This window comes from Miscanthus floridulus, chromosome 3 (assembly GCF_019320115.1).
Source record: "Miscanthus floridulus cultivar M001 chromosome 3, ASM1932011v1, whole genome shotgun sequence".
Taxonomy (NCBI): domain Eukaryota; kingdom Viridiplantae; phylum Streptophyta; class Magnoliopsida; order Poales; family Poaceae; genus Miscanthus; species Miscanthus floridulus.
Window position 1 is genome coordinate 98,214,766 of NC_089582.1, and position 15,823 is coordinate 98,230,588.

At 48.2% G+C, this 15,823-nt stretch overlaps 2 protein-coding genes across 2 annotated transcripts; one reads left to right on the top strand and one right to left on the bottom strand.

The window, feature by feature from the left end:
• The first annotated feature begins 8,904 nt into the window (after positions 1-8,904).
• On the top strand, positions 8,905-12,163 carry LOC136546226 (probable methyltransferase PMT2). The gene is made up of 7 exons (XM_066538190.1): positions 8,905-9,103; positions 9,334-9,996; positions 10,091-10,301; positions 10,444-10,738; positions 10,850-11,239; positions 11,327-11,404; positions 11,488-12,163. Exons 2-7 carry the CDS (start codon positions 9,346-9,348, stop codon positions 11,714-11,716), a joined length of 1,854 nt encoding a protein of 617 aa, XP_066394287.1. The 5' UTR covers positions 8,905-9,103; positions 9,334-9,345; the 3' UTR covers positions 11,717-12,163.
• Positions 12,164-12,529: 366 nt separating this feature from the next.
• Positions 12,530-15,459, bottom strand: LOC136544100 (uncharacterized). Its single transcript, XM_066536368.1, has 6 exons — positions 15,346-15,459; positions 15,145-15,206; positions 14,756-14,924; positions 14,047-14,611; positions 13,118-13,181; positions 12,530-12,931 (listed from the first exon to the last, which is right to left on the bottom strand). The coding sequence occupies exons 1-5, from the start codon at positions 15,457-15,459 to the stop codon at positions 13,165-13,167; spliced, it is 927 nt and encodes a 308-aa protein (XP_066392465.1). The 3' UTR covers positions 12,530-12,931; positions 13,118-13,164.
• Between the last annotated feature and the right edge of the window lie 364 nt (positions 15,460-15,823).

Here is a 15,823-nt window from a genome sequence, read left to right on the forward strand (position 1 = left end):
ACTTTTGTACTCAGGGTTCGTTGACCCTTGTTGCAGGTGAGGCTCATGAGCAGATCTATTTTAGATCGTGCTGCATGACGGTTGTTCCTTGTGATGACGATGAGAAGTAAATGTGTGGCCCTTGGGCAGGGCAGTTTCATTGTGTGTTTTGTATGATATTATAATGCCACTCCACTATTTCATTTTGTAATAATCATCGAACTTAGTTGTGAGGTTTAAAACTACTGTTTTGTAAATTATGTTATGGTAAGACTTCCGTTGTTTTTACTTTGGTATCGATATTTGAATAAATGTTATAATACTGCAATGACTCTGTAATGTGATCCTGCTCGGAAATCATGGATGATTCGGGGTTCCCCGAGGACACCCGACAGTCTTCTTAAGTTACCGGAAACATATGCATAGATGTCAAAGGTTGTCGGACAGTGATAGGTGCATGTGGGCCCTATAATTTAGGAGGTTCTGCCATAAGAGAGTACATATGCTACTAAGCCTTGTTGCCCATGCCGGTGGGTACAAGATGATGGTAGGCGCCCACAATACTGTTGAATGACATATGCACATGGGAGGTTGTGTTATCTTCTTCGGGTATGGTAGACGTCAGCGTCTGCCACACTGTTGATACCTAGAGGCATGCAAGGGGTTTTACCATGTTTGCCTAGTATGATAAATGCCAGTGCCCACAACACTATCGATGCCCAGAGGCATGTGGGGGAGCCTTACCGTATGGGAGTTAATGGTGCCCACAATACTGTAGGGAAAAATGTCAACGCCTACAACACTGCTTGGGTTCTATCGTGCCAGGGAGGTCGTAGAGTACTGTTTCTATAGGTGTACAGGGTACGGTCCCTAGTATTGTGGTTTGACTTGTGAGCCCTGCCTTACTTTCTCCACCCATTTCCTGGTCCTTACCGAGTGGGCATCCCTGGTTGGTTGGTTCTAGTTGACTCTGAGCATGCTAGTCAGAGAAGAGCAGCGAGCTAGGGTTTGGCGCATCCCCGGTCAGAGATGTGGGTCAAAGTCAGAAGTGGTATTTTTGCTAGGCCTTCTGGTCAGAGAGGCCATCTGGAGGCAGGCTAGAGACCAAAGCGAGAGCTCCAGTTGGAGAGGTAGGCCAGAGTCGGAAACGGGCGTCGTTCCTCCTCGGCCAGGCCTTTCAGTCGGTGATTAGATTGCCCTTCTGGCCAGTTGTTTAGGTACTTGGGCCAGCCCATGAGTTGCGTGTTGTTTACAACGTTGCCTGCTGGGCCGAGCCTTTGTTTGTAAAGCTAGTTCATGAGGGACCCTAGGTTTATGAAGCTGACAGGAGCCCCCGAGCCCTCGGATGATTCGGGTAGAATCGTTTGGGGGATTTTTATCTTGACGACGGGTGCGCGCGAGCGCACCCGCAGGTGTAGCCCCCGAGCCCCTAGGCAATTTGGGCAGAATTGTCCGGGGGGGTTTCGTGTTGCCAGCGGGGGAAGTTTCGTTTTGTCAGCGCGCACCCGTGGGTGTAGCCCCTGAGCCCCCGGGTGATTCGGGCAGGATTGTCTGGGGGTTTTGTCAGCGAGCGTGTGTGCGTATTTTTTAGTCGAGATGGAGTCATCAACCAAGGTGTTGTTGCACAACCGAGATGGTTAGTTTTAGGGATTGGGTGAGACGGAGCTCGTGGATCCTAGCATCGGTGCGCGTCGTGGGATCGAGGCAGCAAGTTTAGGGATCGGACAAGACAGAGCTCGTGGATCCTGGCGTCGATGCACACCATGGGATCAGGCGAGTCAGAGTCATGGATCTTGGCGTCATTGTAGTCTCGCGCAACCGAGGTAGTTAGTTTAGGGATTGGACAAGATGGAGCTTGCGGATCCTGACGTTAGTGCGCGCCGTGGGATCAGGTGAGTTGAAGACGTGGATCCTGATGGGGCAAATTTGGGGTCACAGACCTAGGCGTTTAGTGTGCAGTCGAGGCGTAGCCAAGGGATGGGGCGAGTTCGGGTTGTAGACCCAGGAGTTTTTGGGTGTCTTGAGGCCCCAAGCCCCGTTGGGCTTTGGTAGGGGTCAGTTTGAGTTGTGTGCATTACCCCATCCTTGGTTTCTCACAACCAAAGGGGTTGAGCTTTGTTGCTTGCCTCGATCGCTCGGGCTCGAGTGACACGCTCAGTGAGCTCGCTAACGGGTATGATTGAGTGGAATCCGGGTCCGTCGTTCATGACAGGGTCGACATAGCCCTCTTGGGACATTCCACTGCTCCTTTACCTGCAACCCGGTAGATGCCTAGGTCATTTCGAAGACCGACCCAGGTGGCCCGCCGACCTCCCCTTCGATGGAGATTCTATGGGTTTGGCAGAGGCTTAGGATCAAATGAGAAGGTTGAGATGACCCTATCCGCTTCGGGGCAGACTAGGCTAGGGCCGCATGGGGCTCATCTACATTTTCTCCCTTGACTCTGTTTGATGTGAGGCAGCCTCGAGCCCTTTGTGGGCTAGCCTTCGAACCCCGGTCGGTCGTTGCTCATGTTAAATGAGGCAACTGCCGCTTTGTGACGCAACATGGAGCATTGTGATGCATTTCGCCGCACGTGCGATGCCTTAGTTCTTGAGCCTCTGGGCGATTCAGGGCCTGAATCATCCAGGGGAGCATGGGCGTATGGAATGAATGCATGTATGGACGTATGAATGACTATAAAGAAATAGTGGGGGTCGGTAGTATTACTTGGATGACTCGAGTGATGGGGTTTGAAGAGCTCCAATCAGAAATGTCTGACCGGGACCCATGCTCGTCGTTCATGACAGAGACGGCATGCCCTACATGGGGCATCCCTTTGCTCCTTGCCTGTCTCTTGATGTTTTCCTAAGCTGTTCGATCAACTTAGGAATCCCAATGGTTTCTCCTAGCGGAGATCCCATTGTTTTGGGCTTTTTCAAGTCCCACCTGGGGAGGCGGAGAGCTGCCTATGTGTGGTGGCGCTTTGGTTCTTGCGCCCGGCGTGCGGTAGTGATGGGCCATACCTAGGCCACGTCCCGTCTGATCAGGCACCTTTCCATCGAGCAGGGTGCGTCTCATAGATCAAGGCGCGTCGCATCGTATCCCATCTGCATTAAATGGAGAAGGGAGAGGGTTTTTTGCCCCGTCGTTTCGCCTTTCCCTGATTGTCGCGCCTTCCCCAACTATCGCGCCCTTTTCTTTAAGTAAGAGAAGGGAGAGGGTTTTTCGCCCTGTTCCTTCGCCTATTCCTCATTTGTCGTCTCTTCTTTCTTCCTTCTCGCCAAGAGCGTCTGAGTGCCGTGATGGTTCCTAGGAGAGAAAAGAAAAGGGGGGGAGCGAGAGAGAGGAGAAAACTCACAAATCTGTCCATGAACCTAACGCGAAATGTCAGGTTGGAGGTCATCCACTATGAGGGAGTCGGTGCTGGAGGCCTTCGTCGTAAAGGGGTTTCTGCCGTCGAAGGAGGTGGTGCACTGGAGGGCTCCTAGGAGGGAGGATCTCTCACAACCTTGGCCCGACGAGGTAGTTTCCTTCCTCACCTTCCATGAGCATGGGCTAGGATATCACGCGCACTGGTTCCTACGCGGGCTTCTCAAAGAGTGGGGTTTGGAGCTGCAGCACCTCAATCCAACTAGGGTGCTGCATATCGCCAGCTTCGTCACCGTCTGTGAGGCCTTCCTCGGGATGGAGCCACACATAGACTTCTTTCGGTGGCTATTCTCTGGGCAAACTTTGTCAGTGGGGGATCTGCCTAAGGCCACGCCAGTGGGGGGCTTCGCCCTATAGAAGAAACCGAGCGTAGGGGGCTCATATCCCACGTACCTCCCCTGCGACTCCAATCAGGGGTGGCACGGGGAGTGGTTCTATATTAAGAACCCAGTGGAGGCTCCATTCCTAGAGTTCACCAGCAGGAGGCCGGAGAGGCGAGAAAGTTGGTTGTGGGGCCCTTCCCATTGGGAGAAGAAGAAGGTGGAGATCATCGAGGCGGAGCTCTAGAAGCTCATGCGTGCGCAGCCTTGATGGGGTGCGGGTGTTCCACACCCTCTACCACCATCGGGTTGCTCTATTGGTGGAGAGGGCGTGGCTGATGTGGAACTACGGCGGCCCGACGGACCCCGATCGTGCGTCACCGGAGGAGCTGCCGAACGACGAGGTCTGGAGTCGCCTTGACCGGGTGCTGTAGCTGAAGCCCAAAGAGAAGGTCAATGGAAAGCCCAGACCTCTCAATGCCTCGGTGGTGTCCAAACTGGTATGCTTCCCTCTCTTTACTCTATGTTCTTTCCCCCTTGCTTTCCTGCTTTTTGATTTTGAGTCGCCTATTTTGTAGGGACTTGACGCTTACAAGTCCCGGCCACACCTTTCGAAGGGGGTGAAGGCCGCGGCTCGACAGGCCGCCCAGAAGGAGGCGGCGGATGCTAGGAAGAAGAAGAAAGCCAAGGAGTCTCAGTGAAAGTATGAGAAGGAGAAGGAGATTGCCCGACGTGTGAAGGCCAGGGAAAATAGGAGCAACGTCGAGTCTGAGCTCGAGTCGGAGGACCCCACAGAGGTAGGGGATGACATGATCTTCTTCGAGGAGGAGGAGAGCCAGGAGGTCATTATGACCTCGGTGGAGCAACGCGATCCCATGGCCATGTCTATTGGCGGTGAGCGGGAGGTGGAGAGGCGCGGCGATATCCCCGTGCCGAGGAAGCATGCTACGAGCGCGAACGCCATCGACGAACAGGAGGCGAAGTCGGAGAGGTGGGCCGGAGTCAGAAACAGGCACCATTCCTCCTCGGCCAGGCCTTTCGGTCGATAATTGGATCGCCCTTCTGGCCTATCATTTAGGTACTTAGGCCGGCCCATGAGTTGCGCGTTGTTTGCAACGTTGCCTACTGGGCTGAGCCTTTTTTGGGAAGCTGTTTCGTGAGGGACCCTAGATTTATGAACCCGATAATGTGTATGTGTGTTATCTTTTCACAAACATTTTTCCAAAGGATTAGCCACTCAACTTGCCACGCCACTCGATCCTAGCGATGATACAAAGTTAGATCACTCGAGTGACACTAGATGACCGATATACAAACAAGTTTGCCTCTCTTGATAGTACGGCCATCTATCCTAAACCTGGTCATCAACTTCTCTACACACCTATGATTAGTGAAATGAAATGCCCTATGTTATACCTTTGTCTTGCGCATTCCATTCCATCTCCTCCAATGTCGACGCAACACATGCACCAACACGATTAACAATGATATGATCCACTTCATATCATCACGTGATCATATTGGTTCATCAATCTTGACTTCACTTGCTTTTTACCATTGCCTTCGTCCATCGACGCCAAGTCTTGCTCAAGCTTCACCGCCACGTGGTCCATCGCTCCAAAGCCTCCGACTTGCCCTTCACGCTTACAACCGGTCCATCAAGCCAAGTTTTGTCTTAATCTTCTCCACCTTAATCACATGACTCAATGTCATGTCTCATGTGCAATGAGCTCCTTCATCATCACATGTATGAGACTTGCAACATCTCCGAGCCATTTCAACCTTCATGGCATATGTTGCTCACACACATGTATCTATGGACTAATCACATGTGTATCTCACATAAACACAATTAGTCCACCTAGGTTGTCACTCAATTACTAAAACTACACAAGGACCTTTCAACAACTCCAGTAATCTATTTATTCAGGGATAGAGGAAGTATGTAGCAGGTAGGTCTGGCTACGGCCAAAGCCGCTGTAAACTCTACTACGTTTAAATTTGAATGTATCACGAGCCACTCACTCGATTCAATTCAAATTTTGCTTGACATGATGGAAACTGCGGCGTCGATTTTGGGGCCATTTGGTATGGCTCCTGGACCAGCTCCAGGAGCAGTTCTGCAGCTCCACATGCCAAACGGGAGAAAATGGATCGGCTAAGAGTCGCGAAAAACCGCTGAGAGGAGACGAGAGAGAAAACTAGAGCCGGAAAACAAGCTTCTCCTAGCTCTGCCCGGTTGTCGTGGGCCCCGCGCAGGGTGATGGGCGTTTTTGCCCCGACCGAGTCGTGCGGGCGCGAGGTCGCCGGAGATCTGTGCGCGAGGCCGTCGAGGGCGGGCGGCGTGGGTCCATCGGGGGCGGGCGGCGCGGGTCCGTCGGACGCCGGGCTGTCGGGCGGAGGCATAGCGCTGTGGGCGGAGGAGCGCGGGGAGGTGCAGGTCGAAGGGCATGCGGAGGAGGGAGCTAGCGTGGGGGAGGATGCGGCGCCACCGGTGGACCGTGGCCGAGAGCGCTCCCAGGCGCAGGCAGTGGCGGGATGGGAGCACGGCCTCCAGAGGTTAAAGACGCGAGCGGACGCATGCGGCCGTGCAGTTGCAACGTGAGCGACCAGATAAGGTACGGGGAAAGAAAAAGAAAAGGAATAAAAGTATTATGGAGATTTCACCCTAAATCTGCAAGCATATAGCAGACACGAGGAGCTATTCAATCAGGGGCATTTTGGACATTGTCCCTATCTTAGCCATTCATAACAAACATGAGGAGTTGTTTAGCCAAACAACTTTTCAAAACAGCTCCAGCTTTACCAGAGAATATGCTTCGGTACAAGATCCAAAGTCAGAACTATTTTTTAGAGCCAGAGCCCTACCGCACGGCCCTAAAATCCAGGGCGGTTACAAATGCACGACGGATCACGGATGTGGGTGCGGTGCCGTGGGCCGTGGCAGCGCAGCCATAGTCAAAAGGAAGCGCACGACGAAGGCCGTTGAACCGTTGGGTCCAGCTGCACTTCCATTCCAATTGCTTGTTTTCTTCGGCCGGGCTGCGGTGCTACCGGTAATCTGGATTCTAGAATGCATGCAGCCCTGACAATGACAAGCGAGTTTGCTCGTAATCCACTAGCCCAGCAGGCAGCAGCTGTGTTTGCTCAAAAAAAAAAAAGCTAGAGCATTTCCTTGTGAACCGAACCGGGTTTTCTTTTTGTTTCTTTGTAGCTGTTGTTGTTGAGAGAAGCAAGCGGACCACAACTTCCGTGTTCCGTTCCGTCGCAAGAGAAAGCACAGACATCCTGAACAGCGGAAAGACGCAAGTCCCGTGGCGAGAGGTGTGGGCCTCCGGAGATTGGGTTGGGCTCCGCTTATCATCGTCCAGCCTTTACATGTAGATTACTACTCCACGGTCCACCACGCGGTCTCCGGAATCTGGATGGCCGGACGGGCCCCACCTCCCCACTCACGTGGCCTCATAAGTGCGACGACACCCACCGCACCCATGGGCCCCAACCCGCTGCATGTGGAGCCCACACGATTTAGCTCGTCGTGGGTCGGCCCAGGGCCATCACGCGCTTCTTTGGACTTGTTGTACTGGCGCGCGTGAGCGAGCGTGACGAGGTCAATTTGTACAGTACGCGACCATTTTTGTTCGCCTCTGAAATTTGCGTCTCACTAGCAAATAGAAGTACCTCTATGTGGCTTGGAAAACTTATTGATTTAGAGCATCTTCAAAAGTTTCTAAGCCCACTTTTAATCTTAATTTTTAGTAAGATTGAAAAAAAAATCATTTTCCAACAACTCCTTATTTCACCTCCTAATTTCTCGGGACTCGGGAAAACCAATCAAGGACGTGCAGAAAAATGAGGACTAGGAGGGTTCTCGATGTAAATATATAGGAGAGACGTATAAAAATGGTCGTGGATAATTTGAAAATAGTATATGATTTCTGATGTAAAATTCTCTTCTATGTTTTAGAAGTTAGATTTTAAAAATGGTTGGAGGAACCAAATAAATATGCTTCCAACTTATTTTAGCCATTTGAGAAACTTCTTGATTTACCAATCGATTTTTTTGTATTATTATTGCAGATGCTCTTATACAACAATCATGCCATTGTTCTAATATGCTCCAATAATACTAAAATAGCTAGCTCGTAGAATATTTTTATTTTATTCGATGACAATAAGATACAATAATAAGTTTGCTCTTTATGAAGAGCTAAATTCATGCACTTTCGTATGATTTATATGTGTATGCTCATACTTCTTTACACTAGCATGTTGGATTACTCTATTTTGTATTTTTTTTAATTTATATGTGTTAGCAAGTTGGCTTTTGTTATTTTTTTAAGGGAAGTTGGCTTTTGTTACTGAAGGTGCTCTTGGAATTGAGTCCCGTAACATGGCTAGACATGTATTGTCCGAAATATGGTTTCTTTCTTGTTGAATTTGGATTATGCTAGCTTTTTTATTGTAAATGTGGTCTTATATTGGATATAAATGGCTGCATTCGTTGCAGCTTTTTCTGGCTGCGGTTGCGGCTTCGGCCACTGCTTCTCTAGTTCATAATATAATAAACTATAATTATAGAGTTGGACTTAGGGTTTAGGATTAGGGGTTTAGGCAGCCAAACACATTCATTGGATTTGTTCGCTTATACTAAAATTTGGCTTATACTAATGTTTATACTCAAATATTTTGAGAGGAAAACACTATTCTATGACTGAAAAGTAGCTCAAGCGAGCAGGCTAGATGGCTAAGTGTGAGATGCAGAGAGGAGAGTGAAGCAGCGACGAAGCCAGCGGGGGGCTACCCGTGCTCCAGCCCCCCCTACGGCCATGATTTACATGGAGCCCGGGTTTAGCCCGGGCTACCGCCATGAGGAGGAAGAAGAAGGCAAGGAGGGGCTGGAGGAAGAAGAAGAGGAAGCCAGCTCTGGCTTCGTCGATTCCTGGCTTCGTCGCTGGAGCGAAGCATGATGAGATGGATTGCCTGACAGAAAAAGTGCACGAAAAAATATGAGAGAAATATTTTATTTTCAATATTAAATATATAAATATAAATTTATTATGAGTCAATTGGTCATCAGGCCGAATGTTTGTTCGCGCTCAATCTTCGATAAAAAAAATAAAATATCTCCACTACGCGTGCTTTAGCTAATACCCGACCCATTATACAGCGGTGGCCGGTGGAGCCGAAGCCGGCAAAACCTCTGTCAAATAGCCCAGCATACTCCGCTCTATCTATTCTTCTTCCATTACTAACCCCTTCCTTTACCCAGCGTGCGCGCTCACCTCCCTCTCTCTGTCGGCGGCGACTGGGCGGCCGTCGCTGCCGCCCTGCGCCAGGTGCCCAGGTCTTCTTCGGGCCCTTCGCCGGCGCCCGGCGGCAACCACCACCAGGTACGCCACACCCCTGGGTCTTCCCTTCCTCCTGTGCGAAACCGAGCACCCAAACGCTAACTTGATACTGTATTCGGATCTGATCTAATTACAAGTATATATGCATGTACATTAAGATTGTTTTGCAAAGATCCGCCCCTGAGCCGTAGCATTCTATTTCTATGTACATTCCTAATAAGGATGACTAAATAGTGCAAAAAGTTCATGTTTTCGACTGTCTAATTCCTCAGGGTAAGTAAGCCATGGCTTTGAAGGCGAGCTCCGGCGACAACCGGACCAGGAGCACGGTGTACCTGTGCATAGTGATTGGCATGTGCTGCTTCTTCTACATCCTCGGCGCGTGGCAGAAGAGCGGGTTCGGCAAGGGGGACAGCATCGCGCTGGAGGTCACGAAGCGCACCGACTGCACCGTCTTGCCCAACCTTAGCTTCGACACCCACCATTCTAAAGCTACTAGTGGCAGCAGCTCTAGTGATCTTGTTTCGCCGGCGAAGAAGTTCAAGCCGTGCGCTGAACGCTACACGGATTACACCCCCTGCCAAGACCAGAACAGGGCGATGAAGTTCCCTAGAGAGAACATGAATTACAGAGAGCGGCACTGCCCGGCGCAGAAGGAGAATCTGCACTGTCTGATCCCACCTCCAAAAGGTTATGTGGCTCCGTTCCCGTGGCCCAAGAGTCGGGACTATGTCCCTTTTGCAAATTGCCCGTATAAGAGCTTGACGGTCGAGAAAGCCATTCAGAACTGGGTTCAGTATGAGGGTAATGTGTTCAGATTCCCTGGTGGAGGGACACAATTCCCGCAAGGAGCCGATAAGTATATTGATCAGCTTGCATCAGTCATTCCGATCGCCAATGGAACTGTCAGGACTGCACTTGACACTGGTTGCGGGGTAAGAGGAAATGCCAAACTGTGTATTGCTCGTTGCTAATTCGAGATAGGTTACAAAGTCTAGTTCATGTCTTAACACACCATAACTATTTCAGGTGGCTAGCTGGGGAGCTTATTTGTTGAAGAGGAATGTCTTGGCCATGTCGTTTGCGCCAAGAGATTCGCACGAGGCACAAGTGCAGTTTGCCCTGGAGAGAGGTGTCCCAGCTGTTATTGGTGTCCTTGGTACAATAAAACTTCCCTATCCATCGAGGGCCTTTGACATGGCCCATTGTTCCAGGTGCTTGATTCCATGGGGAGCAAATGGTGAGCTTAATCATGCGTCCTCTTATATTCTGCATCAAAGCAAAAAAATGCAGGGATTGTAACTATCATTGATACTTAGAACATTCATTTATGTTTGATGCAAGTCATTTTACAACCCGAAATTGTTTTCGCATTTTCACAGATGGAATGTACATGATGGAAGTTGATAGGGTTCTAAGGCCTGGTGGCTACTGGGTGCTGTCTGGTCCTCCGATTAATTGGAAGGTGAACTACAAGGCTTGGCAACGCACAAAGAAGGATCTTGAGGCAGAGCAGAACAGAATAGAGGAAATTGCTGACCTTCTATGTTGGGAAAAAGTCTCAGAGAAGGGTGAGATGGCAATATGGAGGAAAAGGATGAATACTGAGTCTTTCCCTTCTAGGCAAGAAGAATCAACTGTGCAGATGTGTGAATCAACAAATCCAGATGATGTCTGGTATGCTGTTCATGTAATCTTGTTAATAAGATCAGTCATTTGAACAGAGTGCTTTGGTTTGTATGGTTCTTTTCTGTTCCAAATTCTTACAAACTACTGCTACTTCATCAGGTACAAGAAGATGAAGGCCTGTGTGACACCCCTTCCAGATGTAAAAGATGAAAGCGAAGTAGCTGGAGGAGCAATCAAACCCTTCCCAGCCAGGCTCAATGCAGTTCCTCCAAGAATTGCTAATGGTTTGATCCCAGGGGTTTCGTCTCAGGCCTTTCAGAAAGACAATAAAATGTGGAAGAAGCATGTGAAGGCTTACAGCAGTGTGAACAAGTATCTGCTTACTGGTAGATACAGGAATATTATGGACATGAATGCAGGACTCGGGGGATTCGCTGCAGCAATAGAGTCCCCAAAATCTTGGGTGATGAATGTTGTGCCGACCATCGCAAAGATGCCCACCCTGGGGGCTGTGTATGAGCGAGGATTGATCGGCATATATCATGACTGGTTTGACATTTTACACTTGAATTGTGTGCTCACAAAAGTAGTGTGCTAGCAATCATGAACTTACATTTTTACACTACCCTATTGCAGGTGCGAGGCTTTCTCTACTTATCCAAGGACATATGATCTTATCCATGCTAGCGGCCTTTTCACCTTGTATAAAAACAAGTAAGCTACTCTTGTCTTTTGTAGTGAATTCATAGCTTGCATTGCCTGTGCTGATCTATTTTATCTATTGAAACTACCAACAGGTGCAGCATGGAAGATATTCTCCTGGAGATGGACCGCATCTTGAGGCCTGAAGGTGCCGTCATAATACGGGACGATGTTGACGTCCTGACCAAGGTGAACAGCCTCGCTCTGGGTATGAGGTGGAACACGAAGATGGTTGATCACGAGGACGGCCCCCTCGTGCGCGAGAAGATCTTATATGCCGTCAAGCAGTATTGGGTTGGTGGGAATCAGACGGCTGTAGCTTGAAGCAAGCACGTTTCCAAGGTTCTAACATGAGGAACTCTGCAACCCAACCTTACCCGACGAACAAGAATTAGCTTAGGATTCATCCTGTGGCAAGGAAAATGGTCAACCCTTGTAGGGGTGGCACTGAAGCAGCCAGGATACCGTGCTTGGCTGGTGATCGCTGCACCACGTAATGTTGGTAACAATTTTTGGAATTCTTCGTTGGACGTGTACTCTATTCAAAAGCTTATATCTTAGAAGATTTCTTTACGGTCCCCGTACTGATTTGGGTGTAACTTATCAAGTAGAGTAGCTTTCTGTAAGCAAGAAATACAAGGTTTTTTTGGACAACCCAGGTCTATTTATGTAGTCCTGAATGATCCTGAAGAAAAAGGGCTGCTTATGGCTCTACTGTTGCAACTTGAAACATGCTGGCGCCAGGCATAACTTCGAAGCCAGAATTTTTTTGTTTTCTTTGAATCTATGGCCATGAGCTCTATCTGCTGTACCATACATTCAAGAAGAATTACAAGTTCAGAATACTTGACCTCCCGAGACAAACATCAAAACGCTGCAACCAAATTGGAACAGCATCTGATCACTGATTTCGGTGTACCTTTCTGTAAGCAAGTACAGATCTTAAAAATATTTGCGCGCCATGTGCGCCCTATCAGGCACTCATGGAGCATCTTGTAAACAAGTGATATCACAGGTCATTCTTTATCGTGGAGGGAAATCGGACACAAATATGCATATCAACGCTTTGACCACCTGTCTCATCGAGGGTTATCGATTTTGACCTAGTTAACCTAGGAAATGCTGATCGGAGGAACACAATTTTCCATTCAAAGCAAACACATTGTTCAGAATCAGTAATCTGATAGTACATGTCCACGGACCAGGAATACTTGCAGCTCGAGATAATTGGGCTGACGTTTATCAAACAAAAAAAGATAACAGGGCTGACCGCAAACAATTTCCAGTACACTGATAAATCACCAGACTGTAGTTCAAACAGATCAATTCTAGAGGTTGGGCACAATATTAAGGGTAGTAACTGAGAGCTAAGGCCTACAGTTAGTGGCACCATATACCCATGGCAACGCACGACCTATCTCCATCTACATAAGTTAGCTACTCAAGCTGAGAAACAAACTCTACACAAGTTTCACATCCGGTTCCAAAAGAGACATGCGGGCTCCCTCTTCCTCTTCGCCTTTGCTGGTCTTCCTCATCCTGTCAAGAGTTAGTTATTAGTGTTTAGGCAGTTGATACGTAGCCTTCTTTTTCATGGCTCAGAACAACATATTGAAAACAGAGTTAGTCTAGCATTTAGTTCCTAAACCAACCTTTGTGATGTGATGGCAACAGGACTCTAGTGCTCAAGAACAAGTGGAAAATTCTCCAGCTTATGAAACTGACCTTTATGGCGTGAATCATGCAATTCCGGCTTTTCTTCAATGACAATCTCAGCGGCTGAGAAACCCTGCAATTATCTCATGAGATTTACCAAATAGGCACTACAGATATTTGCCTTTCAACGATTCAACAGGTCACATGATTGCTAGACAACACTCCAGCAAAGCTTCATATGACAGGAGATGATCAATACAATGTTAAAAGAACATTAATAGGTTAACAGGCAAACCACTATGTCCCTGAAATATGGTGTGTCATGCGTTACGGTCATAATGGAAACAAAGTACAAGAACAAGCATAACATGTAACAAACAGACTACATTTTCATAATGCACATGGTGGCTGGGTAAGCAGGAACTTCCAACAAGTTTGGACTTTGGACTAAGCATATAAAAGGTGCAAACTTAACAGGTTTACTTTTACACCATCTCCCCATGCTGTGCTCAGTATGTCCCACCATCTGAATTAAAGTTTTACAGGAGGCAACATTACAAAAGACAACGGAAGGAAGGCCCTGCTATTATTTTATCTAAGAATGACCACCTGACAAGATAAAGATATTTCATCAACATTTCATTAACGTTAAGAATTATAGTTGATTGCCCAAATCTTCTCCTTAAAAGTTAAAAGGCTTATTGAAAGTTCAAAGGTATAGGAATAATACATTACCCCTTGGCATCAGTGCAGCACCCAGCCCATCTTTACCAATTACCATTCAGGGACCTAAGGTGTGGCAACATGATATTATGCATTTGTGTGGGATGGTGATATGCACATAACAATAGATAATAAAAAGTAGAATGCTAAAAAAATATTATCAGAGTAAAGGGTGAATCACAAGCCAGAATGAGTATCAGGGTGTCAAAAGAAGAATTTTATACTAAATTAGATTAACTGTTGTCAACTGATTTATTCGAGGTGCAAAATTCAACCTGCATTTTCATGAGTCAGATCCGCAGCGGATGTTACTCCTTCATTAATCATCTGTTTACTGGATGCTTCACGCTGGATCTTCTTCTGCTTGTGGCCACTCTTCATTGGTCCACCACTTGGGATTCCAAAAACTTTGCCACTTCGTTTTCGTAATCTCCTGACTGTACTGTCTTCTGAGCCTCCAATAGCTCCAAACATTGGAGTCATCCCTTCAGTTGGTAGTTCAAAGGCATCGGTAATCCCAAGGTTCACTAAAGCTTTCCCACACTTTGGAGTTCCTCGTTCTCCTAAGCGAGAGGATGTACACTCAATGGGAAGAGAAACCATCTCATGTTCACTTGAACAGCGGTCCATACTCTCTTGTTCAACATCATCAGAATCATATTTGATTGAACTGGAAAAGCTGTCACTTAAGAACTTCTTCATGTAATATTCAACTGAATGACTTGGTGCATTCGCAGTAGATTCTGATGGTGATCGTGCATGTTCATTATCCAGCTCCATCTTTGGATTAACAAGCCTATGCCATAGAATTGGAAAGCCAAACTTAAAGCATTCGCACACCTACATAAAGTCATGGATCAGTAAGATGGGTATCTGAAGGATTAAGGAAAAAAGAATATAATAAATCGGTGCACAGGGCTGCCCATTGTTTTAGTAGCAATGCTTCCAAAACTCCGGTCCCTGGAGACCAATCATAGCAATTACCTCCTCAGAAAGTCCATTCTCACGTGTTTTGGGAATATTCAAGAGACGGGCAATCCGTATGAGGTAACCGTCCTCGGACTCAACTGTGGTGTAATCATGGCGCCTCACAATGGCAGAAGATCTGAACACTCGGCTTGCCAACGATGCTCCTTCCCTGTTTCCATGTAGGCTACAGCACCGTGAGATCAATTGTGGAGTACCAACGGAAATTGTTTGACATCACTTTTTTTTTTCTGTACTACCATTGAACTTCTCAAATTACCAAAGAAAAATACAATCTACTGAATTTCTCTAATCGTGGACGAGAAAGCGGCATTTTTCAAACATGATGCACAACTAAAGCACATTTGGGAGAATGAAATCGTTAAATGGAGCAGCAGAGGAGATGCCTCATTTGCGGGGTGTAGGTGGTTCCAGCGACGCGGATCTTGCCCTCCTCGCCCTCCACCCTCTCCAGGCACCAGTCGACGAGCACAGCATAAGAGAGAGAATGACGCCACGAAGGAACACATCAGCCCACCGGACTACGCAGCGCGCAAAGACGAAAAATGGTACGGGGAGGGCGGAAGGGAGGGTGAGAGGGCGCGTACACATCTCCGTAAGGCGGGGGGCCTGGCCTGGGCGGAGGACGCCGTCGGGGGCCGGGGGATCCTGGCGGTGGAGCCCGGCGGGGGCTGGGACGGCATTCCCACGGACTGTCCCATTCCCACGATTCACGAGAGGTGGAATGGCCGCGCCATGGGGGCAAACTAAGGAGAGGAGACGGCTGCGCCTGCGCTGCATGCGACTGGGCGGAGCTCAATGGCACGCGGTGGCGGCAGTGGTGGACAGAGCCCGAAACTAGAACAGCCCTAGCATATTCCCCCCTAGCACACTGCTTGGGATTGGGAGGCCAACTAGGGAGGAAAAAAGTTGAGCGATCGTTGCTTTTGTTTTTTTAAAAAAAAAATAACTTTTGCTTTTAAGTTTTTTTTAGAATTACAAAGTATAGTATATCGTAGATGTCTACGACAGGCACGCACACTCACTCATGTGAATATATGTACGTAAATCCTACCCCTATGAGCA